Raw genomic sequence first — 27,120 nt, forward strand, 5'->3', positions numbered from 1 at the left:
GTGGCGGCCGGGGCGCGGGTGACCTTGGCCGGGGCGGGCGGTGGCGGGTGCTCCGCTGCCATCACCCTTCCTGTGCCATCACCCCTCCTCTGCCGCCACCCCTCTGCTGTCACCCCGCAGCCCCGGCCCCACCTGCCGGGCTCCCCGGGGGGCCTCTCCCCCAGCCCTGGGGTGTTCCCAGCACCCCGCGGTCCGGGGGGTGCCCCTCGCCTCCCCCATGAGCCGGAGGACGGGAGCCCCCTGCCACCCTGCTCCCAGCCAGCCCCCAGGCTCCCCGGCCTCGTGTCTCCAGGCGAGCAGGCGTGGCAGGCCGCGGCACGGGTTGGCAGCACCGGCATGGCGCCGCTGCCGTGGGGAGCAGAGCCTGCCCGGTCCCCAGGGCAGCCCCAGGGCCTGGCAGGGTATCGGGGTGCTCAGGAAGAAGGATGCTGCCTCGGGGGGGTGAGTGGTGCAGGCAGGAGAGGGGCCATGTTCTCCTTGTGTTTCGAATCCCACTTAGCGGGTGGGCTTGGCCACCTGGCCCCAGGCAGCCCGCGGCCGCTGGGGATTCAGCGGTTAAATGGATGCACCGCAAATTGAGGAACGAGATTAGGGACTAAGGGATCCTACTGAATTCCTCGTGATCCCCAGCCATGGGAAAATGGGATGAGGCAGCGTTGAGTCACTGTCCGGCGAGGAGGAGCGACTCAGAGGGGAGTCAGGCGGGAGGCGAGACCACCCGCTGCGGGCAGAGTGGCGACGGAGCGCGGCGGTGAGTGCTGCCGGGCGAGCAGGAGGGGCGAGGGGAGACGTGGGCTCTCCGGGAGGGTGGTTTGTGGGTGAAGGGCTGGCGGTTACACCAGGATACCCCTTGGGTACCATCCTGCCTGCCGGAGCGTACCTCCCTGGAAGGTCCTGGTTGAAGGAACAGTCTTTTAACTTAATCTTTATCAGTCCGGGTGTTTTTTGCTGCTTGATTTGTTGTTGGTCATCCGAAGAGGACTCGTCACAGCTGAGGGATCTGGGTTTCCGTGGTTCTGCTGCTGGCCCGTGCCGGATTGCGGCTGTAGGCCATTTATGGAGGTGGTGTTATGACAGCGCCGACACCAACAGCAAAACCTGGGTCGGTTTCTCTGGTCGTGGTGGTTTCTGTGACGTGCAGGTGCAGATGCTATAGAGAAGGGTTTTATATTAATTATATATTAAGTTATATAATCTGGCTTTGAATATACATTTTGTGTACAGTTGCTAGCAAAGATTTTCACCTCTCTTGAGCCATAGGAACTGCAGATAACAGCGGTGTGTGTGGTTGTGATTTCAGGACTCCATCTGGCTGGTGATGGAGAGCGTCTCTTCTTCCCCTTCACCCTTCTCTGCCAGTTCCCCCACCATGCAGTCTGAGAACGCCACTGCCCATGACGACTACTCCGGCCTCCAGAAGAGCATGCACGTCCTCTCCATGGTGGTGTACAGCATTGCCTGTTTGCTGGGGGTGACAGGGAACGGCCTCGTCATCTGGATTGCCGGCTTCAAGATGAAGAAGACAGTGAACTCTGTCTGGTTCCTCAACCTGGCCATCGCCGACTTCATCTTCACCTTTTTCCTCCCCCTCAGCATCACCTACACTGCCCTGGGCTTCCACTGGCCGTTTGGGAAGCTCCTGTGCAAGCTGAACAGCACCATCGCATTCCTCAACATGTTCGCCAGCGTCTTCCTCCTGACACTCATCAGCATGGACCGCTGCGTGTCTGTGGCCTTCCCCGTCTGGTCTCACAACCGCAGGAGTCCGGAGCTGGCAGCCAGGATCGCGCTGGGGACGTGGGTCCTGGCTCTCCTCCTCAGCTCCCCATACCTCGTCTTTCGGGACACTGTGGTCAGTCCCAGGAACATCACCAGCTGCTATAATAATTTTGCTCTGTCCGATGACTACACGTCCGAGGCAACGCGGAGGCTGTGGAGGATGCGGCATAAAGCGATGATCATAACGCGATTCTTATGCGGGTTCCTCATCCCTTTCACGGTGATTCTTATCTGCTACAGCATCGTTGCTGTCAAGCTGAGAAGAAGGCAGTTAGCCAACTCGGCGAAGCCATACAGAATTATCATTGCTGTCACAGTCTCGTTTTTCCTCTGTTATTTCCCCTATCACGTCTTCTCCTTGCTGGAAATATCCAAAAACTCTTCCAGCCATGAGATGAAAATGGCCCTTTACATAGGGATCCCCTTGGTTTCCAGCCTTGCTTTCTTCAACAGCTGCATCAACCCCATCCTGTACGTATTTGTGGGGCCGGATTTCAAGGAGAAGTTTCGCCAGTCCATCCTGTCAGCCTTTGAAGGGGCCTTCAGTGAGGAGTCGGTCCTGGGCAGCCTGACCAGCAGGCGAAAGTCCAGGTCTGCTTCGGAAGCGGAGGTCCCCAGGGTCTGAGCGGTGGTGGTGATGGGGCAGTTCTTTTCTCTGCAATTTCCCTTCATTTCAGAGCTCTAATCGCAGGACTGGGGGCTGCAAAGGGCTGTGCACGCTAACAAAGTGTGAGCTGATATTTTGGAGGTATCTCAGACCTACTATGACTTAGTATACTTAAATTAAACACCTCTCTGGAGCTGCAGCAGGGTGGGAAAGTCAAAGGACATTGTGCTCCTTGTGCCACTTCCTTGGCTGCCTTTTTTCCCTGCACCTTTTCCATCCATACGGCTGCGCTGGAGGTGTACAGCTGTGCCAGAGGTCTACAGCTGTGCTGGAGGTGTATGGCTACACTGGCATTTTGGCTGTCCAGAGGAGAAGAGGAGGGAGGGGAGAGCTATTCCATAAGTCCCTTGTAATTAAATCAGTAAAGAAAATATAAAGATCCTTTCCCATGTATCATTCCAGTCTGGTGCATGGGCTGCTAAAGCTTAAGGAGAAAATAATTTTAAAAAAGCAGCTGGAACATGCAGTGGGATCTGTCCGGAGGCACTCTCACAAATGTGTCTTTTAAAGAAAGAGGGTTAAATGAAATGGCTGTATGTATTTTTGTAGGGTCTGGAATAGCTAGGAAGACACTCATCTTTTCTCTCCCCAGCTGTGCAGCAGGAGGAATTACTGGTTGTGCTCCAGTGACTCAGGTTTGATGCCCAGCGGAACTATTTCTGAGCAACGCTTGTCTCTGTGTGTGTTTGAGATGTTTCTGGCCCTTAAATAGCAGAGATCTGACGTTTTGTACTGTTGGTGAATGACTACTAAACCCCATTAAAGTTATGTAAAATGTACCCAGCCTGTTGTGTTGCCTGTGTGATAGAACACTTGTTGATCCAACCTGACTGAGCATGCTCTTCTTCGGTAACAGAACAACTGGATGAAAAGATTAAATACGCAGAATTTGGAAACCACTGGCATGAGCAAGTCTCATGACCGAAGCAGACAGGGCTCGACCTGGGTGTGAGGACTTGCCTGGGGCACTCTGTCCATATGGGTCTGATGGCCAGCCCACAGTTGTGGCTTATCGGTGGGTTTCAGACCTCTTGGTACCTTTGAAAATCAGCAGTTCAGAGAAGAAAGAAGAGCAAGTGTGGCTGAACTGGGTCTGGTCAAGTTTCACATTTGCAAACTGCTCAGGATGAAGATGGTGTGGGTTTTCTTCCCAGGCTTGATCAGCCTCTGAACCACTTTAATTTTCATAAGTAGAAAATGTTACTCACATGAAAACGGCAGCGTTGAGGTGCTGTCACTCCCAGCCCATGCTAGGCAGCTGAACGAGCAGGCATCTGTATCACACCTCCCTCCTCTGGCCTGCCCAACCTGCCTGGAAAATGGCCCCAAGGTACCATTTGTCCGTTCATCCTGCCAGAAACCTGCCTGGGAGCCTCACTGCTAGAAAACCTCTGACTCCCAGCCTGAACGTACGAATTTGCACGTACCTCACTGTTCTGCATGGATGACATTACTGAGCGAGAGCTGTCACTTGAACACGTCAGGTATTAATTATGGGTCTGCTGGGCCATGTAGTATTAAATGAAGGTCGTGATCCTACAGGCATGCATGTACTTAACCTTAACTTCATGTGTAAACCTGCTGAGAACAGGGAATGTAACGAGACCATCCATATGTCAAGCATGAACGAACAGAGAGATTTACCCTTTGCCACAAATTGCTGCCTGCCATCCAGATAAAACTGCAATGTTTGCTATGCAGTGTGCAACTCTGGGGCTATTTACTTGCTCCTGGTGGTAAACTACAGCATCGATTGCAGTGTCAAGGTTGTGCAGACCAGCGTTTGCTCTTTCTGGTTTTCCTTATCTGTTTGCAGAGCCCACGTAATTCCTTGTGACAAGAGCCTCAGAGCGTTGGACCGAGGCCTTGGACTGCTGTCGTGCTTCTCTCCTCACCCCAGCACCCTTGAAGGTCAGGACTTGAAGTATTGACCTGGTTTGTGGGAGGAAAGAAAGCAATTTTCTGGGTCATTTGGACATCCAAGGTGGGTACGGGGTTCCCCTGGGACAACACGATTTAAATGAAGCAGAGTGTCTGGGCAATCTAAGGAATTAGCACTGGTACACCAGCAGGTAACTAACCTACAGAGCACCACCTTCCCCCTGGCATCCCAGCCAAGCCCAGCACACCTTTCACGCAGCAGCTCTGTTTCATCAGCCAACCCCATCCGACTCCAGACCTGAGACCAAGCTTCTCTCTCTCTCTCGTGCAATATCCCTCCCAGAAGTTGCTTGTGCTCTAAGCGGCGCGTTATTATGTGTAAGCAAAATCGTGTGTCTTTACAAAGCTGAAAATCTCCCTGTGTGATGGGGAAGGGACTGAGCAAGCTTTCAGAGAGCCATCCCTGAGAACACTTGCCAAAAAGGGGGAAGCGAATGTTTTATCGATGGTAACGGCCATTGCGGTGTTACAAATTGCTCTTGAGTTAGAGATGGGTCTGTCAGCCCGGGTCTGATCCGTAGCCTTTGTGCAATGAGAAACCGTGCTGACATCAATATGGGGTCAGGGTGCCAAGGGACTGGCTCCAAGATAAAGCTCCCATTGTATCTAGTTCCCTCATGTTCAGACTATCTCATTATCACGGTGATAATTGTGATAGTCCCTCATTCCCAGCAGGCAGGCTGTTCATTCTCTTTGATAGTTGTGTTTGTCATGTGCTTATCTAGAAAAGCTTGAATGAAAACCGTAAAAAAAGGGAATTTTTTTTCCAAAGGCATGCAAACAATCCAAAGAGGTTGAACGACTTTTGGCAGCTGTGCCCCCCTCTGACGCAGCTTTGCTCTCAAGGCTCTTTCGGATGCGATCGGGTGGGTGGAACAGCCTGAACCCCCCAGTATTTGCAGTCGTTGAGAAAGGTGCTGAACCCGCTGCCTCGCTGGCATCAGGCCCTCATTGGTCCTGCCGAGGGGCCGATCCGACAGCCCCGCTCGTACAAACAGCGGGCTGGGACAGGCAGAGCCTTTGGGGCCCGCGGGGCTCGGACAGAGCCATTGGGGCATGTGGGGCTCAGACAGAGCCATAGGGGTGTGTGGGGTTCAGACAGAGCCATAGGGGTGTGCAGGGTTCAGGCCGTGCACGGGGGAGACTTAGCTGAGAGAATAAGCAAGTTTTGACAGTCAGAGCATTTGGTATGAATTAGCAGAGCAGGGTGAGCAGTTTGATGAGGTCATTAATACTCTGGTGTTGGGCAAGGTAAATACGGAATCACCAAACCATCTTGGTGAATTGCTCCGAAAGCTTGGCAGGTGATTTTTGGCTAGAGGTTTTGTCACAGGCTGTGTCTTCTGAGGGCAGAAACTGCTCTGGCTGGAGCTGTGGTCCAGAGCTGCCCTCCAAGGAAGGTAGTGAGGGATGGTGATACTTCACTAGCCAGTGTAGGTGGGAAGAATTATGTCATGGGGCCAGTTTGGGTGAGGGATGACAGATGTCGGTATGCTGAAAAGAGAATTGGCAGAATCCAGTTACATCCTGGTTGTGTCCTGTCCTGATTCAATCACAGCCCTAAGTGGCTCCCGATCAGCTTTACAGTTTCGGTCAGACTAGGGTCTAGCAGGATGGTAAGACATTCTTGTATCTTTATTGCAAGAGAAAATAACTGTGGTGGTTTAATCATGCTGAGGGACAACCATGGTGTAACTGGGTCTTGAGCCACAGCTGCTTCTGTAACGAAGACAGGATCTTAGGGGAAGATGTATCAAGAGTCTCAAGGAGGTAAAGCCTAGGGTGAATTGCAGCACGCAGCAGGTCCTCGACAGCAATGGATTATTGCTTTAGCAAGCACGTAAGTCAGGGCTCTGAAGAAGAGCTGTCACCGCCTTGCTTTGGAGGAGAGAGTACAGCAGGTGACTCTGGAGCTGGGAGAAGCTGCAGAGATATCAGGGAGGAAACCAGCCAAGGAGGATGTGGCAAGCAGTAGCTCAAGAGGAGAAGGTATTTTTTCCTTGGGACCTGGATGAAACCATGGAAATAGAAACTGGGCTCAGAATAGTTAAGAGGAAAGACAGAGGAAAGAGCGGGAGCTAAGACAGCCTTGAAAGTACCAGCAGCATGATGGTGGGTGCAAATGAATGGGAGGGAGACAGCAGCAGGTGAGGACGTTCTCATTAAGGAGAACTTAATGAGTCAATAAAAGCCCCTGTGAAAGTTAGTAGTTCCTATGCCTTTCTTCTGGTGAAACTTGCCTGGTGAGTAAAATTTTTGTGTCCTGCTCTTGAGCTTGGGGAATGGACTTGTTAGAGAAGGTCAAGCAAAAGACAGCACGTGGAGGTCTGACAGCAGAACATCTCCCAGAGCTTGCTGAAATCAGCGGGAGACAATGCAGCAAGTTAGAGGACTGGTATTGGTGAAATGTTTCTTTGTCATAGGGAGATGTTAGCACAGGAGTTAACCTGCTATTGCCGATCCAGGGTTGGTCCTGATCGGCATCAAACCGTGAAGGGAACAGGGTGCTCCTTGCTGGTTGCACTTCGCTCCTTCCCTGCACCTCTCCCAGGTTCAGCTTAGCTGTACAGAGCAGAGTTCGTACCAAACCTTTCTTTACACCCCTTAGGCTATCTCTGTGCATGTGAAGCACAGGATCTTTTCTCCTGTTCTGCTTCAATTTGTAAGCCCGCTCTGTAGCGACCTGTGACTAACTCAAGCCATTCTTGTATGTTCACTAAATATCTGTACGGACATTTAGTGAACATACAAGATGAGTGAACACGATGCGTGCTTGCTCTCTGTGGAGGAGCTGTAGCTTAGTGCACTAAATGGCAAGTCACGGCAGGACCCTGTAGGTAGGACAGAGAGGGACAGGGTGTTTGGCACAGTGTTGCTGTTCAAATTCCCTAAAATGACGTGACTTCACTGTCCGGTTCAACTGCTTTTTTTCTAAAGGCGAATCGAAGGGCAAAGCGTGTCTGTAAAGAAAAGGTGATGGATGTTAACTGGCTGTTACACTTTGCAGGACACCGCACAGAAACACAGCGAAGCAAAGAGAATCTGTGAACAAAGCAAAAGGCGCTGCTGCCGGTTCTTGTTTTAGGGCAGTGTTTGTTCAAACCTTCGCCCTCTCATCCAGCTTGAGACGTCTGTCTGTGCAGTGACCTGTGAAACGCTGGGTATTCCAACAAGCCTCTCCTCTCTTTGTTTGAAGGCTCGTTGGAGATAAGCCCGTGCTGAAGCTGATGCGGCAGATCTGTTAGTCATTGCAGACTGACCCCGAGCTGAGAGCGTGGTTACAAACAGGAAAACAAACTGAGCCCGGCGAGTCTTTCAGTCAAAGCTTTGTGACTCAGGAGGAGCGGGACTGTAACAAAATGAGTCAGTGCCTATTCCTGCAGACGGCTGAGCCACGGCTGGGCAGTAATATTTGATAAAACAATAAGAGGGGCTGTCTACTCACACAGCCCTTCACGTAGATAGGACGTGTTCTCTGCTCCAGGGCCTTTTTTAAGGCACTTTGCTTCCCAGATGTGGGGAATGCTATTTTCCAGATCACTCCCAAGCAATGATAAAATTACTCCTCCCTCCCCTGATTCAGGAATACATTTATAGCTGCTTTGAGTTCTGCCTCCCGAGGTGGCTACTACCCAAGCCAGCATCTTCTGGAAATCAGACACAGCCTCTCCCAAGGCAGTGAAGCTGAAGGCAGGGGAGGAGGCAGGCGGTGGCTTTGAGGCTGTGCTCAGTGTGGAGGTGCCTGTGTGCTGCAGAACCTCCCAGCAGGCTCAGAGGGGCTGTGTAGGGTAGAGGATGCTTTTGGGGTGCCCCATAGGACCAACCATTGGGAGACACCAAACCTATTTACAGGGCTCCATTAGGATCAAATCAAAATGTTTCTTTAGTGTACCATGTCTGATAATTCTCGCTGTCGGGTGGTTTGGTAGGTGAGTTTTAACATCCACCTTTTTTAAAAAAACAACTTAGACAAAAAAAAAAAGCCAACCTGGCTGAGCAGTGATGGATGGAGCTCAGGAGATTGGATGACAGTAGCATTTGTCTTCTCTCAGGTGATGGATGCAGGCTGTCGTCCAGCCAAGCACTGGATGAGCAGTGCCCTTCACCTTGGCTGGACTAAGTGTGTGGTTTTTTTGCACATCTCTGCTTGCCAGGGTTGCATCTGGATTAAGAACAACAAATCTCTGTGAGCTGGTGTATTCACACCCAGCAGTTCTTCAGAATTCCATAGATGACTGCTAATTGAATCACTGTAAAGGAAATAAAATCCAGGTGCTGTTTTGGAGCAACTATTTGTTAAACTCTTAGCATTTGGATAGCATATTGTAAAATTAACAAATCCCTCTCCTTTGGGAGCTGAGATTTAAACTTACATTCCTCTGCCCAGGAAAACAGAGGCAGGAAAGAAATTGATTTGCTCTAAGAAAACAAAGGCAGTAGCCTTAAAAAAAAAAAAAGGATCAGAAGACAGAATCTTTTAGTTCCTGGTCCTGTGGTTTGCTTAAGCAATGTCAGGAATTTGGGGCAGCACGAATCAAATAGTCAGCAAATTCTGGGTGCCCTAGGGTATTAAAAAATGCTTCTGGGGAAGGCTGCTAATTGCATTATGGGTCAGTGCTTCACCATGTGCTGTTTCTAGCTGTTCTGCCTTAAACTGCTCTGCCATACCAGCCTGTAGTGAAATCCTTTGAGGAAGATTGATGCTAAGAGAGAAATCTCTGCCGCTCTGCGATGAGGCTAACAGAAAGCTCAAACCCCCCTTCCCCTTTGTCCTAAAAGCCCCAAAACAAGACAAAAAAAGAACCTACTAGGGTCAATGACCCTGAATCGACTGTGGAAGCACCAGCCTGTAAGCAGAAAAATACAGACTACCAACAGTGGGAGTAGCAAGGCATTGGGAGAGGTCTTAATTACTTAAGTGTAATTCAAGAGAGATTCTAGGAGAGGCAGAGGATCATTGCTGCCTCTCCGTGGGGGTGCACACAGGCTTATGGCCTCTCTGCTCACATATTTCAAACAGATGTCTTTGCTTTGTGCTTGTGCTACAAGTGGAGTGCTCTATATCCGGCAGCTGCGCAGCGGCTCCAGGTTAAATTGCTCTCCTTCCCCAGCTCTGATTCTATCAAAAGAGGGGGGAAAAAAAGGAGACGATGAAATGTTGGAATGCAAGAAGCAATGAGCAAACGTGAAATATGGGGAAACACTGGCCTGCGAATATTTAAAATGGAAAATACAGCTTGTAATGACAGAAAATGCAGTTTCAAAATATGAATCTAAATGTGGTCCTGTTTTGCAGGCGTGTTTGGTGAGCAGTCCTGGCAGTGGTGGCTGTTCTTCCTCCTTCATGGTAAGGCCAGCACAGACAGAAGTATCTGCTCGGGTGCTTGAGACTTTGCTCCAATGCACCTTGCAGTCCAGAATTAATTTGAGTTTAATTGCTTTTTTTGAGAAAAGCTGCAGCAGAAAGTACCTGAGTTGTACTTTCTATGCTAAAATTCTGATCCATATAGTGCTGCTGATCTTGACCATATTGAAAACTGCCTTTAAAACAGCTTCTAGCTACCCAGTTAGTGGGAAAACATAGTCCTTGTTTATTTACTTAGAGGGTGGGACCCCTGGCAAGAGCTGTATCCTCCTCAGCCTGTGCAGGATGACCTGTAACTTTGTCGAAACAGTGAAAGGGCACAACTTTTGTCTTGGGTGCTGTCCTGTGACAAAGCTGGGCTTTAAAGAGGGTGACTAAAATCAGCGTCTTGCTGCAAATGTCAAATGCATCTTCACTCAGTTTAACCTATGTATGTTGCAAGGAGGGCCCTGATAGCGAACGCTGGACAAATCGCGTGTGCTCTTGACAGAATGAGGGAACTGAAAGACCACTGATCAGTGTGTATATATATATATTTTTTTTTTTTTTTAATTTACTTTCCAGAAAAGCTTTCTTCTCTACGAACACCACTGGGGCTGATGGCAAAGGCCAGCTGGTACCCTGGTGCCCAGCGGGGATGGCGAAGGCCCGCTGCTGCGGTGGCAGTGCCCAGAGCGGTGGTCAGCCATCCCTCTGACAGGGATGCAGGTGTGGGAGCTCCAAAACCCATCACCCTGGCCGCCACCCGCTGGCTTGTGCCGTGTGGGCTGTGCACCGGGGCTCTCCCAGCCCTGGTGGGGGCCGGCACCCATCATCCTGCTCTTTCTTTCTTGGGGGGGGAAAGCTGAAATGCGGCGTTGGCACTGGGGTCCTCGCGTTATCCCCGCCCCGGGTGCCCTCAGCATCGCGGGGGCGAGGGGGGAACATGGCGCCGGCGGCGGCTCCCCTCAGCCGCGCCGCGAGGCCGTGGTGGGAAGGGCGGGGGGGGGAGAGGGCGTTGCCTAGCGCCCGCCCCTCGCGCGCCCTCTCCCCCTCCCTCCCTCCCTCGCGCGGCGCCGCCATCTTGCAAGCGGACAACCGGAGGGGCTGAGCTCCGCCGCCGCCTCTGCCTCGCCCCCTCCCTCCGGCCGGGCTGCCTTCTCCCGGGGCCGGGGGGCCGGAGCCGGCAGGTAAGGCCTTCAGAAAGGGGCGCGCCCGCCCGCTCAGCCCACTTACAGCCGGCTGTGTGAGGGCAGGACATCCCCCATCCCCAGCGCTCTCTCCCCTGCCCCACACAGGGTTCCGCCGCCTGAGGAAGGGGCTTGGTCGCCCTCCCCTCAGGAGCCCTGTGGGAAGGGGGGGTATCTCCTGGGCGGCGCCTTTCCAGGGCTGCCGGGGACTCCTCGCCGTCCGCCAGCCCTACAGGTGAAGGGGAGCGGCGTGCTCGCCGCCACGCCTGGGGCTGCGGCGTGCCCAGGCCTCTCCCCTGAGGGGGGAAAGGGATCCCCAGGTACCCCGGGGCGCCTGGGCGGGCTTCCCCTCCCAGGGCGTCTGTAACCCACCTGGAGCAGCTGGAGGACTCGTAGGGAAGTGTGGGGTGGAAGGGGCGACCCTCTGCTGTTTATCCCAAGGGGATGGGTTAGTGTGGAGGGCCGTTGGGCCGAGGGAGTTCCCCGTGGGGAGACGGGCGAGAGGGTCAGTTTCCCTCCAGCCCCTGGGGATCAATTCTTCAGTACCGTGGTTATCACAGTCAGTTATTCCTGCCTCTTGCTTTCTGTGTGGACATGCTCAATTTGTGGTGTAAAGCCAGTGGGAATAGGGCGTTGTGTGTACCCAGTCCAGTAATTGTTGTGTTCATCATGATGTGTCTGTGGCGTTGTGTGCAGCCCAAAAGAAAGGGTAGGAGTTTGTGGGCTGCAACCTACTCTGTGGTGTGTGTGCTCTCCCAAATCTGATGGAGGCTTGGAAGATTTGTCCCCTTCAAGCCAGAGGTTTATGGTTCCATGTACCCCTGTGGAGTCACGTCTTTACACATGTAATAAAGTTTTGTGAGCTTGCTGTCATCCCAACACTTGTTTCAAGGTTGATAAGTCAATATTACTCTACAAATGCAACTCCCCTCGCTCCCCTGTCCCCCACTGTAGCCCACTTGTTGCTGCTGAAGTACATCCACGAGAAAGTCCTTGACTTGTGGTTATGTGAAGAACTGTGTTCAGTGTTGCTTGTGAATATGTCAGTATCTTATTGTGGTATAAAATGCACCTTGAACAATAATCAGGAGCCAAAAACTCTTGTCTTTCAGCAGATCTCTTAACTCCTCATTTCCCTAATCCATGGAGCAAAGAAGGTAACACAATTGGAAAAACACCCGTCTCTTCAAAACACCGTGTGAATACTTTCAGTAACATTGGAAGTTGTCTCTGCATTGTTCCCACCTAATCACACAAGCAGGGTGCTTTCAGATGTTGTTCTGAGACCTAAAAGCATCTCTAGTACATGCTTGTTTTGTTGGATTTAAGATGTATTTTTAACACCATTATGAATATTTGACAGAGGATGGCCGTTAGTTTAACAGTTGGGAGTTACAGAGGGTAAGTGTGCAGCAGAACAAAGGAAGAAACACTAGCTAAGAAATAGGTTTTTAATTCTCCTTAAATTTGGGTACTTAGTTTGGGAGGGATATAGTTGAGCTGTAGACTGGGTGTCTGTAACCACACTGCCTTCTAGGATTATTTTTTTTTTAATCTTCTCATCTGAAAGCAAAGGCTGAAAGGGGTAGGTGATATAGGAGGGCCCACCAGGTTCTAGTAGAGTCGAAACATCTAGGTGTTCAAATTCTGTTGCTGAACTTGTCCCTGTTTGTGCTCTCTTTCTGCACGGTTTGGAGGTTTTGATGACAGGCAGGTTTTCATTCACAGCAGTTGAGCGTAGCACAGCCTCTGCATAAAGAGATTTGCTGTTAGGAAGCTCCTGACTTTACTTTGGCTCTTAATTGATAATGAATCAAGTGTGGTTCTGTGAACAAGTCAAACTGAGCAAGAGTATGTCTGATTGCAGAGGTGGGCTGAATGAGTTTCTTTATAGAGCTAGCCAGCTGTTCCTGTAAGTATGAAAACTGTTGTTTTTCTTACAGATGCTGTTCTGGAGTACTTAGTGGTTGATACACCATCGGGTTTTTTGAACAGATTACATGCAACTCTTAGATAATTATGTTTCTCAGTAGGGAGATGTTTGCCAGGAAAGGAGTTACGGATTTATCATAATTTCTCTTTACTTGTTTCTGGATTAGGCCACTTGTATTTGATATTCTCAGTCCCCTACATAATGCTGAAATGGATGATGAGTTCAGAGGAGGGCGACCAAGCTGGTGAAGGGTCTGGAGGGTCTGACCTACGAGGAACGGCTGAGGGAGCTGGGGGTGTTTAGCCTGGAGAAGAGGAGGCTCAGAGGTGACCTTAGTGCAGCCTACAACTACCTGAAGGGAGGTTGTAGCGGGGTGGGAGTCGGGCTCTTCTCCCAGGCAACCAGCGATAGGACAAGAGGACACAGCCTCAAGCTTGGCCAGGGGAGGTTCAGGTTGGCCATTAGGAAGCATTTCTTCTCAGCAAGGGTCATTAGCCATTGGAAGGGGCTGCCCAGAGAGGTGGTGGAGTCACCATCTCTGGAGGGGTTTAAGAAAAGCCTGGACATGGCACTTAGTGCCCTGGTCTAGTTGCCATGGTGGTGTCAGGGGAATGGTTGGACTTGATGATCCCAGAGGGCTCTTCCAACCTCATTGATTCTGTGATTCTGTGAAGGGTTGGACTGTTTATACAGCAGAAGTGAAGTGCAGTAGCCTAGGACTTTCTGAGTTGAATGCTACTTTGGTCTTTCAGTGGCTGCTGGTCAATGTGATTTTTTTTTTTTCTTTTATTTGAATGAAATGTCATTTTAGAAGTTGTGAAAATGTGATATTACAAAGAAGAATAAAAAGTGTGAGGATGGAATCCCAGCAAGCCCTCGTCGGGATTAGTGGTTTGTGCCTTTATTTGGAAAAAAAAAAATTGCATAGATTTCCTCTTGATATTTCTCTTCTGTTTTCACAGGAGAAATATTAGCATCAAAGAATGACAACAGCTGCTTCACCAAGTGGATACATTGTGCAAGAGGTCATTATTTACAGCTGCCACCTTTGAACTCTTCCTTACATTTCATCCTTATTTGTAAGTATATAATTTATTGCAAAGTGATAGAAAGATACACAGCTATGGAAATAGACTCTTCTAGCTAGTTTAGCAGAGCCAGGACCCAGGAGCTTAGTTCTACCTCTCACTGGCTTTGTGATCTTGAAAAAGTCAATAAACGTTGCTCAGTTCTGGAAAATTAACTGGACGAGCAGATGGAAAAGAGAATCTGTGTTACTAGATGATAGCCTGAGGAAAACATTTTAAAAAAAAAAAAAGATAAGAAAAACAACCAAGGGAAAACCTGTTGAAGTTAGGAGGTTGTCTAGGGGCATCTTTGGAGGCCCCCAGGGAAGCCTTCTGCTGGAGGGTACGTAAAGCTTGGGGGCAGGAGAAGGAAGGCAAGGCAGGCTGAAGCCCTGTTCTTTGTGGGTCGGTAAACGGTGTGGCTTGTGGGTCACAATGTGCTGCAAGGATATGTTCCTGGTGCTGTTAAAGCAGTGATAACAGAGTAAAGATGCTGGAAAATACAGATTTATGGGAAACTTCACTTTCTAAACAGAGAAAATTTTTTTCTTTCTTTGTTTTTAATGTGGCTTTAACAGACCTTTGATCTCTTGCAGTCTTTTAGAAGTGGAAAAAAAACTTAGGTTTGATGTTTTGTGTGCCATCAACTGAAAGTGGGGCCATCATGAATATAACCAAGGGTGGACTGGTGCTGTTCTCAGCTAATTCCAATTCGTCATGCATGGAACTATCGAAGAGGATTGCTGAGTAAGTAAAACCTCCTGCCAGGGCAGCTTGGGATCTTGGTGTTACTATGATGGGACTTATTTTACTAAAGTCGGATTCCCCTGTTCTAGGAAAGTTACCTGGGAAAACTGCCACAGTTTGCAAGAACATCTAGTGTAGTGGATTGCGCAGCGTATTTCAAAAGATCAATAACAAAGAAAATAACTTGTGTTGAAATTATTTGGTGGCAGGTTGTGATTGGCTGCAGTTACAGAGAACAGTTGCAGTTACGTCATAGAGAACACGTGGGAAAATTAATGTTTGGATAGTGTTAAATAATCGTGGCAGAAGTTTTTATCATTTTCTTCTTCTGCTTGTACCAGAGTTTTCTTAGATGGGAAAGCTGCATCCATCCTGGCCACTGTATATTTTAGAGGGGGACATTTGTTTGGCTTTAAATGCATGAACAGCTTCAGCAGAACTTTTATAACTTAAGTAAATATGTATTAAAAAAGAAATTCTTATATAATTTAGTAATCAAGCATTATTCTTTTCTGTTGCTCATTCTTCTGAGCTTGACTTGAAATTTCCTGAGTTCAGCTTAACCTCCAGTGCAGCTTCAGGAAATTGTGGATGCTTTCTTAAGACATTTCCACTATAATTACTGGACTTATGGTTTGGGATTTTCTTTTCTTGGTTTTCGCCTGTGAAATACAGCTTTTTTCAGTAACTGTTGCATTGTATGGGCTTGGCATTTGGTTTGTCCTCCATTTTCCCATGTTGACTTCTGTGGGGTTTTTTTGTGTTTTTTTTTTTTTTTTTCTGCTCCTGCAGGCGTTTGGGAGTTGAGATGGGGAAGGTTCAGGTTTACCAAGAGGCAAACAGAGGTGAGCATTTAATTGGCAGAACTGGAGATGTACCTAACCATGATGTGCATGTATCAGCTACCCTTTTCTTAGACTATTGAGTTTTGCTATTGCAAATATTACATATTTCTCTTCTTGGCAGAAACAAGAGTGCAGGTTCAGGAGTCTGTGAGAGGAAAGGATGTATTTATCATCCAAACGGTTTCAAAGTGAGTAACTGTTTAAAGACACTGTGCTAGCATTTTGACATGGACTGTCCATAGGAATGCTGCTGGTTTAGTTTTTCTTTGCATTTTATGTATATGATACAGTATAATAAGCTTAGGTTGACTAGATAGAGGCTTCTCTGTGTTTTTTTTTGTTGTTACTGTTTTTGGAGTGTTTTTGATACGTGCACAAAGATGACTTCAGTATAAGCTAACCTCTGTTACCTTCATTTTCAGTGAATGTGTCTATGAAACTTTCCCCTGGGTCTCTGCATTCTTTTGCTAAGCGCATTCTTTTGCTTATGTCATTCTCTCTTTAAATTCTTCCCTTTTCAGCTACCCCATCTCCAGCACCATTACAAAGTTCTAACTGTTGGAGGAGCATTTCCTAGGCAATGTGTTCTGTGTTTCAGAAAACAATTTTTTTTTTGATGTGGAAACAACTTTACAAATGTTAAGGCATTTTTTTTCTGATGGCAACAGAAATAGAAGGTCTCTTAGTTCATGACCAGTTCTCATCTCAAAAAATAACTTCTCAATCTTTTAATTTATGGCAGAAAATAGATGGTAATTGTTAAATATTTAGCCTGCTGTTGGCTTGATCAGTAGAGGAATATGTTATAAAGTCTGAAACTTTTTTTTAAAAAAAGCTTATCTATATTGAAAAATGTTATCTCTTGTTTTGTGCATAATAGAAATAGATGTTGGAGATAAATTATGGACTGCTTTGTTACAGCAACATGCTGTATTACTAAAAGCCTGAAAATGGTATAACAAAACCTGCTGAACTACCTAAAAAAGCCAAGTGAAAGAAAGAATGAGGTGTAATTCTAGTGAAGGATTAAAATGCTGGGTCCAGGGCACTTGCTGTCCTGAGGTGCACAGCTGGATTCTTAGTGAAGGTTGCTCAGTCACCATATACTGTCTGCTACCCTGGAGTGAAATCACTGGGGTGGGTATAGATATTATGTTGAATACAGGACTCTTATGCATGAGGTACAGAACTAGATGCTTCTCGTTCCAGGGATGTGAATACTACGATCATGGAACTCCTGATCATGGTGTACGCCTGTAAAACCTCCTGTGCCAAAAGCATTATTGGAGTGATTCCTTACTTCCCGTACAGCAAACAGTGCAAGATGAGGAAAAGGGGCTCCATTGTCTCTAAATTACTGGCTTCAATGATGTGCAAAGCTGGTAAGAATGCAGGTTATTGAAATAATCAGGGCAGTGGGGGCTCCTGCTGTCAGCTTTCAGGTTTAGAGAGGTCTGTGCACAAGCTGGGGCTCTCTTTAAAAATACCTGCCAAGTTTTCCGTGAGTTTAAAACCCACGTAGAAAGGAGAATGTAATTAGAAATGTTTCCAAATGATGAGTTCATAAAAAAACCCAGACTTCCAACAGCCATTTTAAGTTGTGTTCTACTGAGCTGGCAAAAGGAGTCTGCTGGACTCTGCTGCTTTGGGCCATGGTATCCATCTCTCATAACACTGTTCTTTGCCTTTCTAATGCTCTCAAACAGCCGTGCTTTGTCATTTCTAGCCTGGTTTTTACCTGTTGGATGAATGCACTGTTACATTTGAGATGATGTGGGAGAATGAGATTATCCATTTTCACAGCCTTCAACACATTTTCTTTTCTGCTCCTTTCCCTGGGAAAAATAGACAGTTACAATGACCACAGTGTGATCTGGTTTCTTATTTTGAGAAGTGTTTCGATGATTAGAATTTGGGTCCGCTTTTCAGGAGTTCAGGAGCCTAGTACTAGCTGTGCTGGGGTCTTGATAGGTGGCATGGGACTATTTATTTATCTCTTAGTGCTTCCATTTTGTCATGTCGAATGGAGAAAGATCTTACCTTGCCTCAGTGTGGCACTACTGAGTCAGTTAAGTAGAGCGTTCTGAGATCCTTTTAAAAAGGACACTATAAATCTTGAAAGGTGATAATGCCGGTGTACTTCAGAGGGACATAGTTAATATGCTGCATACATTCACAAAGTGTAGTGTGCTTGTTTAATGAAGCTTAGAGATTTTGTTCTGGACAAACTTCAGTTAAACTTACTGGAGAAATAAAGAGTGTATCTGTTGTTCTCACTTACTTTTCTTTATGTGCTTCTCTGTATGTCGTTTTTTTTTTTTTTGTTTTTTTTAAAGGACTAACTCATCTCATTACCATGGATTTACATCAGAAGGAAATACAGGGCTTCTTCAATATTCCAGTTGATAACTTGAGAGCATCTCCGTTTTTACTACAGTACATCCAAGAAGAGGTGAGGAAGGCCTGCTATTACAGTTGTTTTTTTTTTTTTTAATTATTTTTTGTCATGTCTCAAGGCTTCTGAAACAAATTCCTGTGAAAAGACTAACTCTTCAAACCGTTTTAAAGGGGGAAAGGTCACGTTGGGGCAAGGACTGGTGTTGGGGCAGTTGGTTATTTTCTTCCCCACAGGCTTAAGTTTCCTTTCATGAAGAACTGGTGTTTTCTTATCCATACAGTGATGCTGTTCTGTCTTCTTAGATATATTCCCCTAACTAGTGTTAAAACTACTAGGAAAAAGTATTATTTATTGCCCTTTATCATCTTCCTTTCCTATTTCCAGTTTCCTTGACATTTATAGGATGGACTGCTTGTGTAGGTGTAATTTATATCACATTATGAAAACACTTTGGAAATGAAGTTGTAAACTATGAGAGGGCCTGTCGATCATACTCTGAAAGTAAGAACAGGTGACTTCTTGTGTGGAAATCTTCACCTGCTGTTTGTTCAGCATGTCTTGACTTGAGGAGCTTAACTTCTGCTGTTCTGTGTGTCCATGTCTCAGTCTTATTTTTATAAGTGCTTTGAGAAGTGCTACTGGTAGGTTTGTATATACAAATTGTGCAAATGATAATTGTAGGTGTAAGATGCATATTATACCTCTGACTAATGATAATTTGGAATAAAGCAAATGCTTTCTTCCTGGTGAGAGAAAAGGTGTAGCTCACTCTTACTTTTGAATCCAAGCTATTTCTTTTTTATAGAGATATTAATGCCTCAATTTAAAGAAAAAAAACACAAAACCAACCAACCAAAACCAAACCAATGTGATTTTGTTATGACAGTGTTAAAATCTGTTTGAGGAATCAAATACCATTTGAATCTATTGTTATCATTTAATTTTGTACTAGAGTCAAAGAGGATGATAGAACAAAACTCCAGGCTCTGGCTTTGCCACAGTCGTTCATCTTGTATACCAGGAGAGAAGTATTGCACATTGTAAGCACTTCATGAGTTAAAAAAGAGAAAAAAGTGGAAAGGCAAATATGCAGACACAAGACAAGTTGTGCCTTTATGTGTTGCTTGACTCTATGGGTTATGGTCGATGACAAGATCGTGTTCCTGGTTTAGTCTTGGAGCACATTTTGATACGTGAGCTCTTAGCGGTTTACAAAGAATTGTTGCAGCTTTGAGTCTGACAAATGAACATTTGTAGAGATCCGCTGAAATATTTGTAGAGAGGTCTGAAAAGATGCTTCAGTTTTTCATGTCTTCATTCCTCTGCTTGTCCATGAGATGACTTGCTAAAACTAGAGTTGACTGAATGTATCTGGGCACATGGGATCTATATTGTCAAGTACCTTCACCAGCCAAGTCATTTATTGTATTTTTTCTTAAAAGTTTCATCCAGTGCCGCTTAGGAAGAATTTTAGTATTCATCTCAGGTTCACGGTGGCAGCAGCTTGCTGTGTATCCTGCATTATGAATGCCAGAGCATGAAAAATGTTTCAAATGGGAGTTGTGATGGGGTGTGTTGAATAGCATGAAATGGAGTCCAGCTTGATAAGAATGGAGGTCACTTAAAAAGCATTTAATTGAAAGTTAAGAGGATGAGGGGTTGTAGTTTTTCCATGTCAGGAATTTATACGTAGGTGTGAAGGGAATTACTTGGTGTTCTGGGATGAAGACAGTCCAATCAGTGAAATTTAACGTCGTATAAAAATAACTCGGTGATTTTCCTTTGTGTGCTTAGCAAATGTTCAATACTGAGTGGCTTTTCTCTTTCCTGTGCATACATGTTAATCTTAGGGTGACGTAGCTCTTTGTTACAGGGAGCTGTTGATGTCTTACTATCTTTTGGATGATATTTCTGGCTCTCTGACTTCACTTCTAGAAGCTGAGAACAAATTTGTTAATTTGGTAGGGGAAAAATGAGGCAATGATGTCTGAGCAAGATCAAAGCCTTTATTATGTCAAGTGACAGGCCCTGCCTTGTCCATACCTTCCGTCATGTTAATCTTTGTAGCCTGTTGTATAACTAAGTGTTTGTAAAGGACAGAACATGCTGAATTCCCAGTATTCTAGGTGGAGTTAATAGAATTGTGGATTATTAATGCTGCCTGACACGTCTGCAGAAAAGCTCTTGTTTTCTGTTGGTTAGGCCAATGCCCAAATTCAGAACTTCATTTTTCCTTTCCCATGCCTGTTTCAGGTAGAGTGCTTTTGGAAATACTCAGCCAGTGTGGTTTGTATGTTGGAGGATAAGATTGTGGAAGAACTTACCTTGCTTGTTTGAAAACACACAAGTATTTCTATGCTTTGGAACTGCTATTTGACATCTGACAGCAAGGCGATGAAGTGCATGCCAGGGTACCGTCCCCCCAGATTTGTGACCTTACAACTGTAATAGATCAATTTGCAGGTGTTTAGTGAAGAGTCTTTGGTCCCTTAATGCTGGGATTCTGAGGACTGGATCTGCTCTGTAGGACTTCGCTTGCTATTGCAGCTGAGAGTGGCTGTGGACTGTTGTTATGGCAAATGATAGAAGCACAGACAGGCTCTCTGTAAGCTGCTCTCCGTGGCAGATGGATCGTCTGAGGGCAGCACAGGGAAGGAAGATGCTGAGTTTGCAAGGAAGGGGGTAAGATGTGATATTAGAGGGAGCATAGATGGCTGTTGGAAAGAAGGACTGGAAGTGGGAATAGTGGAATGCCTGAGAAGTTATGGATGAGGAAAGACAAGTCTGAGGTGGAGCCACTTTGCAGGGAGAATGGAGAATAGGATAAGAAACTTTGGAGAGATGGGGACTAAAATGCTGCCTAAAGGCAGAGAAGGAGCCTGGAGTGAAAAGCCAGTATGAGAATGGGGCAGGGCAGGGGCAGCAAACTTTGGGGTAGATTGTGCCTGGGAAGACTGACTGATGTACCCATCAGGCCTTGAAATGAAACCCACACTTCTGGCCTTAGCCCTTTGTTGCTGTCAGTATTTGCAGCAGCATCCTCTAGTGCTGATCTGCGTGGGAGACAGTCTGCAGCAATATCAGACTGCGACTCCGAGATCAGTGCAGTGGATGGGGAATTTTTCTCCCTTTTGGTGGTCCATACACAGAGTCAGTATGATGTGCTGGAGTGATGGAAAGGTGTTAATTTTTTTGTGTGCTCTGCAAAACAATAGGAAATAGATGAAATGGTATGTTTTCAAGTGATTAAAGACTGCCGTGTGCAAGCACAAGACAAGTTTAACAGGAAACTTTAATTTTGATGGTTTCCTGTTTCTTTTAACACGTGTCCATGTAGCCCTAATGTTCCTCTAAAGCAGTTACTTTCGTGTAATCTGTAATACAACATGGTGTTTGTGAAAGATACAGTTTTAAGTTAAAATCTGAATTTACTAAATAGTTGTTTTTACTGAGCTGTGAACTCTGATCATGTACCATGGATTCCTGAGGTTGCTTTCTTATGTTAGGTAAAATGTTCGATGCTTAAAAATTCTTCTGGCAAAATAAAGTTCTCTGATTCTTTCTGAGTTTAAATTTGTCTAAAGATATGAAGTAGACATTGCTATCTGTTATTTACTACAGATACCAGACTACAGGAATGCTGTAATTGTGGCCAAATCACCTGCGTCTGCAAAGAGGTGGGTAAGATCTGCTCTCTTGTGTTAGAGCAGGAAATCTCTATCGTGATTTTGTTCTTAGGATCAAGTGAAGGAAAGAGATTCAATACTAGAAGATGCAGCCTTTAAATCCCTCCCAATTCTACTTTGTCAGATGTGTAGTTCTTACATCATTGCTATAATCATCATAAACCTAAGGAGAGTAAAAAACAAACAAAAGGCTGAGGTAAATTAATACAGTGCTTAGGATAAAGAAGGTATTTAATCACATTATATTTGTGTACATTTACATTATAAATTTCCTGCTGTAAATGAAGAAAAATGGCTGGAAGTATAACACCATTAATCCAGAGTAATTACTGAACATGGTCACAACTGAGAACATGGCTGATCAGATCCTAAATACAGATGGTCTCTGTCTAGCATGGTGAAACCAGGTTTGATGTTTGAGATTATTTTGATTGAGAAGTCCTTGTTGGCTGAACCTCTTCTTAATCCATGAAGCTTTTTGGTTGACTGTTCCAAACCTCTTTGGAATTACACTGCTTTCAGCAGGTGGTGTAAGATTGGATGATGGTTTAAGAGATACTGTGTTTGCTGTGGTGACAAACTGATAGTTGGTTGAAAAGTTATCTAGACTTTGATGCCAAGGCATCATGATAATCTTTGTAAGAAAGGTGTTTGTTATTTTACAGAGCAAATCAGAAATGCTTTAATGTGAAGTATAGTGAGGGGAACAACTTTTGTAATCTTTGTTTTCCAGCAGTACTTTTTATGTGATTCTTTTGGCCAGTTATGTTACATTTGCTTCTCTTTGACCGTTTTTTTTTAACTTGGTGTCAGTATTGCCTCTTGGGAGTAGGCAGACATTTGTTGAAGCATTTTCATGCTCGTCAAGTAATTATCATGCCAGCAAATAGTCTGCACATACCTTTAACTGATCAGACAGATAAGTTGCACACGTAACAGTTTGTCTAGGGGAGGATCCCAGAGCTGTATTGTTTAGCTTCTTCACGTGTACATGTGAGCATTTAAGAGCGGTATTTGAGGAGGTACATTGTTTTTGGAAAAGGATAATTGAATGTTTCAGCTTAATCAAGGAAAACACCTTTCAGATGGATGTCTGCTTGCAGAAGAGACCCTTTGCTTGATGACGTTCAGAATGTTTCTGTGGTTTCTGAGCTCACTGGAAAATGAATACCTCATTTTACTGTTACTTTGAACTTTATTTAGTTTAATATTGCATTTTAAAGTAATTATTATGGTTTCGTTGATAGAATTATGCCTTCTAAGTCATAACTCTTAATGTTTGGAGTCATAATTTATCTGTAGTTAACTACTGGAAAAAATATCCTAACTGTATGATAACCACAGGGCAGGAGATTCTTCGTTCCCATCACGATGGGCAAATTATTCTCTGGACTTTGAGTTGTTTGGGTAGTGAGACAAGGCTTAAGCATAAGGGAGGTGATTCAGGCCACAGGTCTTAGCTGCTAATGTTAGAACAAAGTGACCCACTATGAACGTGCCAGTCTCCCTTTGACCAGAAGGAGACTAGATCACTGGGTTAGGCTAGATACTGAACCCTTGGGTGAGCAAGGTGAGGTAGGATGAATCTGCTGATTTTTACTTGCTGCTTCCAGCATCTGGGGTACAAGCACTGTCTGTGAAATTCCTGTTTGTCTAACTATCTACTTTCTCCACTCCCCCAGCTAACCTTACACTTCTTTACATAAATTTCTCCTTTTAGTCGAAGGAGTACTGCATGGTGAAGGAACTTTTTGTAAGCTTGTAAAAATCCAGGCTGTTTAACTTTGAAGTGTGGTTTGCCAGGCAAAATGATCATCTGGATTCTCTTTTCTGTAGGCTATCTAAGGGTATGTGTCAGAAGGTCAGGGATATTGTCTCTATTTAGTGCACTTCTTGCTGAAAAATAAACAGGTGAACACTTGTTTTCTGTTTTCATGTGAATATTTTTTTCCTATTAAATGTAGAGAATCCAGACATCGAGGATATTCTCGGTTAGTATTGCATGAGACCTGCTAAAGCATGGGATCTCAGGAATGCCGAAGGCTAGGAAGTGTGGTTTTGACTGTTGGGCAAAACAGCAGGGAGTTATCAGAATTATGTGACTTGGAGCACTTATCCTGCTGTTTCAAGGCCAGCGTGGGTACGTTCAAGGTTACTCTAACTCTCACAAGCCTGGTGAAAACAAGGTTCTAAGGGACAAGTGGTTTCTTCTATCTCTTTTCCTAAAATTTTAAGATCATTCCGTTTTTCCTCTGAAATGCTAGAAGTAAAATGGAAATAGATTAGGATCGTATGTATGTGAATTATTTTAAATTTAATGTATTTCTGTTCTTTTTTTACCCCTTTCCCTACAGGGCACAGTCATTTGCTGAGCGCTTACGGTTGGGAATCGCTGTGATTCACGGGGAAGCTCAAGATGCTGAGTCTGACATGGTGGATGGTCGCCACTCACCACCTACAGCCAAAAATGTAGCTGCTATTCATCCCAGTTTGGAGATACCCAGTAAGTAAATTTGTGTGTCAAAGTGTTCACCTGTCGTTTTTTGTGGGTTTGGGAGATGAGGGAGGGGTTCTTTAGGGGGAGAGATTCGTTTTTGATGCTCTTTGTCCGTGGTTTTAGTGTTAGGCCATCTGTGAGGTGTGTGCCCTGTGTAGGAGGGGCTGTGTCATTACAGCGAGTCAGAAGAGCCCCTGACAGAGGCCACACTTTTTTGCTGTTTACTTTTCCTATTGGAATTTTTCTGGGACACAGAGCTCATAAGCTGAGCTGACACTGGATTTGTGTGTAGCCATATAATGTCAAGGGCCTTGACAGAGTAACCCTGCTGAACGTGGATGTGAGCTACAGCTGCACCAGCAAAACCCCATTGCATCAACCCAGCTTGGATCTCAGTGGGGTGATTGAACTGGTGGTGTCTGCAAGCCACCCTGTTCTCTGTATTAAAATTCAGAATTAATTGAATTGGTTAAGAATTTGGGTGTAAATGAATGTTGTTAATACTTTGGCTAAACTTAAATCATTTATGTATTAAAATCCTGATGTTTTCTCCCAGTAATGCTGTGACAGTTGGAATAGTTGTTGCCTCACTTCTCTGTAACAGTAGCGACCCATGCAAAGCAGACATTTCCTCACTTGAAGTAAATTGTATGCACTTTCTCTTTCTTTCTCCTTTCTACTCCTATAAAAAAAAAATTACCGTTAATCAGTGCTGATTCCGAAGGAAAAACCACCCATCACCGTTGTTGGAGATGTAGGAGGAAGAATAGCTATCATCGTGGTAAGTAGGATGCCACAGATTTTGATAAATTATATGAAGTATGTTGAAGTTGCAGAAATCAAGTAGATTTTCTGCTGTATCAGCAACTAAACTTTGGTTGATGGTGGGCTTTTGATACTGCACTTCTTATACCATGAGGCAGCGTTCTGCACTTACTGAAGCTGACTGTGAGAACTGAGAAGCAGCGTTTGGAAGTTGTTTCCATGAATAGGCTGGATAAAATTCTGTTTAAGTGCTCGCCTCTGAAGGTGAGGAGTTTCAGGTGGTGCTTATACATCAGATGAGGGAAAAATCACCACGTTTCTCTTCTGTGAGTTTAGAGATTCCAGTGAAGTAGAGATGAGGCAGTCTTACGGTTTGTCTGAAGCAGAGTGTAATCTCTGGGCTTGTCACGGAAAAGGGCAATTTTCTGTTAGTTTGGTTTTTGAATGAATGTCAGTTGTCTTGGCTTTTCCCTCTTCCCCTGATGGAGCAATCCCACTGCCCCTTGGTGGTGCAGTAGTTTTGGATGCTCTGCTTTTCCACCCCTTCACACAACCATCTAGCTCCGGTGTCTGAAGAGCAGCATCAATAACAATGTCCATTTTGCACTGGCTGTAAACTGTTAGACTTGAAAAAGATGTAATGTCAGTCTGGGTGTGCTGTGTGGATCTGTGTGAGGACATGGGGAATCTTCACTGACTCCATCTTACTTTGACAGGATGACATTATAGATGACGTTGACAGCTTTCTTGCTGCAGCCGAGACCCTCAAGGAAAGGGGGGCTTACAAGATCTTTGTAATGGCCACCCATGGCCTGCTCTCTTCAGATGCTCCCAGGCTGATAGAGGAGTCTGCAATCGATGAAGTAAGTGTGGATTCTGAATTTCTGTTCAAACGATTTTGGGTTTTTAAAGCAATTTTCTCCTGACTGAATTATTAAAATATACTGGCATTAAGAATTTAGCTGGGAGGCTTCTGGGTTCAGGCTTTCATGTTGTGGGGTTGTATACTAGAATATTGGCATCTACACATCCTTAAACTACAGCAATGGGAAGCGAGGGAAGCAGTGAGGTGATGGACTGTCAGTATTAGCAGACATTTCCCCTCTGTGGGGGATATTTTTGTACCTTCCTTTGGAGCTGTGTGGCAGAATGAAAGGGAGGAAGGACAGTGCTGTTGGTATCCATGGACACGTGGACATTCCCTTTCGCAGTTCTGCTATGAGAGGTGGAAAACAACGGAGTTAACGTCTGTCTGATCATTTTTTCTTTCTGTAGGTGGTTGTCACAAACACAATTCCCCATGAAATACAAAAACTCCAGTGCCCTAAAATCAAGACTGTGGACATCAGCATGATCCTCTCGGAAGCCATTCGCAGGATCCATAACGGGGAGTCCATGTCGTACCTTTTCAGAAATATCGGACTGGATGATTAATGCTGCTTATTCGAAACACCCCGGGCCAAACTGGAAGCGAACAGATAATGAGCTGTGAAGCATCGTGCTTACCTTAATATTTCTGTTGAGCCACTTCTTGTTTTCTCTTGGTTTAAGTATCAAGGTAGAACAGTTCTTAAGAGCTATTTTTTTCTTTGCAGGTTTTTTTTTTGGGGGGAGGGGTGGGTGGGAAATGTTTTACAAAAAACCCCTGTTCTAGTTGCTTTTAGGTTAGTTGCACTATATACATGGTGGAAAAAACCCCCAAAACACTTGAGGCAAGAAATTGACTTCTAAATTAAGCGTTCCTTTTCCAAAGCTGCTTGTTACAAGTGCTTTAAAAGATAATAAAACGAAGTGACTGTATAATATTTGCATTTGAAAAGCCAAAAAGGTTGTACTGTTGTATGCAGTTAAGTGATTTTGTAGGAGTGCTTTTATAGAAAAGCATATGAAATATGCACCTGTATTTATTTTCTGCAACAAAGACTAAAGACTTGTTTTGTGTGAGCTTTCTAAAAACGTTTGTGTACTAATGACTTGTCTTCTAAAGTGCATCCCCTTAAAAATGATTTGCAGGAATTACGTTACTGAAAGAAATGGAGAGGTGGATTGGTTCTTTTATGCTAACGTGTTACTTGGGAACATGAACAGGGTTCAGGCTTCTTGGCAGGAAGGAGAATAACGTGCGTTTTGCTTGCTGTTACACTGCAACACCTGCAGAGGAGGAAGAGAGGCTGCTTTTCCCTACTCCTCATACTCAGTCACTTTTCAGCCAGTCTTCTGCTGAGCACTCTTGTAAAACACAGAATACAACCTTCCACCGT

General features: G+C 45.5%; 2 protein-coding genes across 4 annotated transcripts; both read left to right on the plus strand.

Annotated features, from left to right (window-relative positions):
* Nucleotides 1-26: 26 nt before the first annotated feature.
* LOC137676919 (chemerin-like receptor 1) lies at nt 27-3,225 on the plus strand. Of its 2 annotated transcripts, none has more exons than XM_068424049.1 (2): nt 27-441; nt 1,301-3,225. In XM_068424049.1, exons 1-2 carry the CDS (start codon nt 337-339, stop codon nt 2,402-2,404), a joined length of 1,209 nt encoding a protein of 402 aa, XP_068280150.1. In that variant the 5' UTR covers nt 27-336; the 3' UTR covers nt 2,405-3,225. The 2 variants fall into 2 exon arrangements, with proteins under 2 accessions (XP_068280150.1, XP_068280152.1); XM_068424051.1 differs by having other exon boundaries at nt 351-751.
* A 7,581-nt stretch (nt 3,226-10,806) lies between these two features.
* Nucleotides 10,807-26,815, plus strand: PRPSAP2 (phosphoribosyl pyrophosphate synthetase associated protein 2). Of its 2 annotated transcripts, XM_068422220.1 has the most exons (12): nt 10,807-10,921; nt 13,817-13,933; nt 14,518-14,668; nt 15,461-15,513; nt 15,635-15,701; nt 16,723-16,895; nt 17,850-17,965; nt 21,533-21,588; nt 23,952-24,100; nt 24,805-24,875; nt 25,576-25,722; nt 26,135-26,815. In XM_068422220.1, exons 3-12 carry the CDS (start codon nt 14,550-14,552, stop codon nt 26,291-26,293), a joined length of 1,110 nt encoding a protein of 369 aa, XP_068278321.1. In that variant the 5' UTR covers nt 10,807-10,921; nt 13,817-13,933; nt 14,518-14,549; the 3' UTR covers nt 26,294-26,815. The 2 variants fall into 2 exon arrangements, with proteins under 2 accessions (XP_068278321.1, XP_068278322.1); XM_068422221.1 differs by lacking the exons at nt 10,807-10,921; nt 13,817-13,933; nt 15,635-15,701 and having other exon boundaries at nt 14,646-14,668.
* The last annotated feature ends 305 nt before the right edge of the window (nt 26,816-27,120 follow it).

This window comes from Nyctibius grandis, chromosome Z (assembly GCF_013368605.1).
Source record: "Nyctibius grandis isolate bNycGra1 chromosome Z, bNycGra1.pri, whole genome shotgun sequence".
NCBI classification, from domain to species: Eukaryota; Metazoa; Chordata; class Aves; order Nyctibiiformes; family Nyctibiidae; genus Nyctibius; species Nyctibius grandis.

What these genes read in the sequence shown, in the direction of transcription:
- LOC137676919 (XM_068424049.1), top strand. Translation starts at nt 337, where the DNA reads ATGGCGCCGCTGCCGTGGGGAGCAGAGCCTGCCCGGTCCCCAGGGCAG. An exon ending in AAGGATGCTGCCTCGGGGGG is followed by an intron (nt 442 to 1,300) that starts GTGAGTGGTGCA and finishes TTGTGATTTCAG; the next exon opens with GACTCCATCTGGCTGGTGAT.
- PRPSAP2 (XM_068422220.1), top strand. Translation starts at nt 14,550, where the DNA reads ATGTTTTGTGTGCCATCAACTGAAAGTGGGGCCATCATGAATATAACC. An exon ending in TTACCAAGAGGCAAACAGAG is followed by an intron (nt 15,514 to 15,634) that starts GTGAGCATTTAA and finishes TCTTCTTGGCAG; the next exon opens with AAACAAGAGTGCAGGTTCAG. An exon ending in GAAGAATAGCTATCATCGTG is followed by an intron (nt 24,876 to 25,575) that starts GTAAGTAGGATG and finishes TTACTTTGACAG; the next exon opens with GATGACATTATAGATGACGT.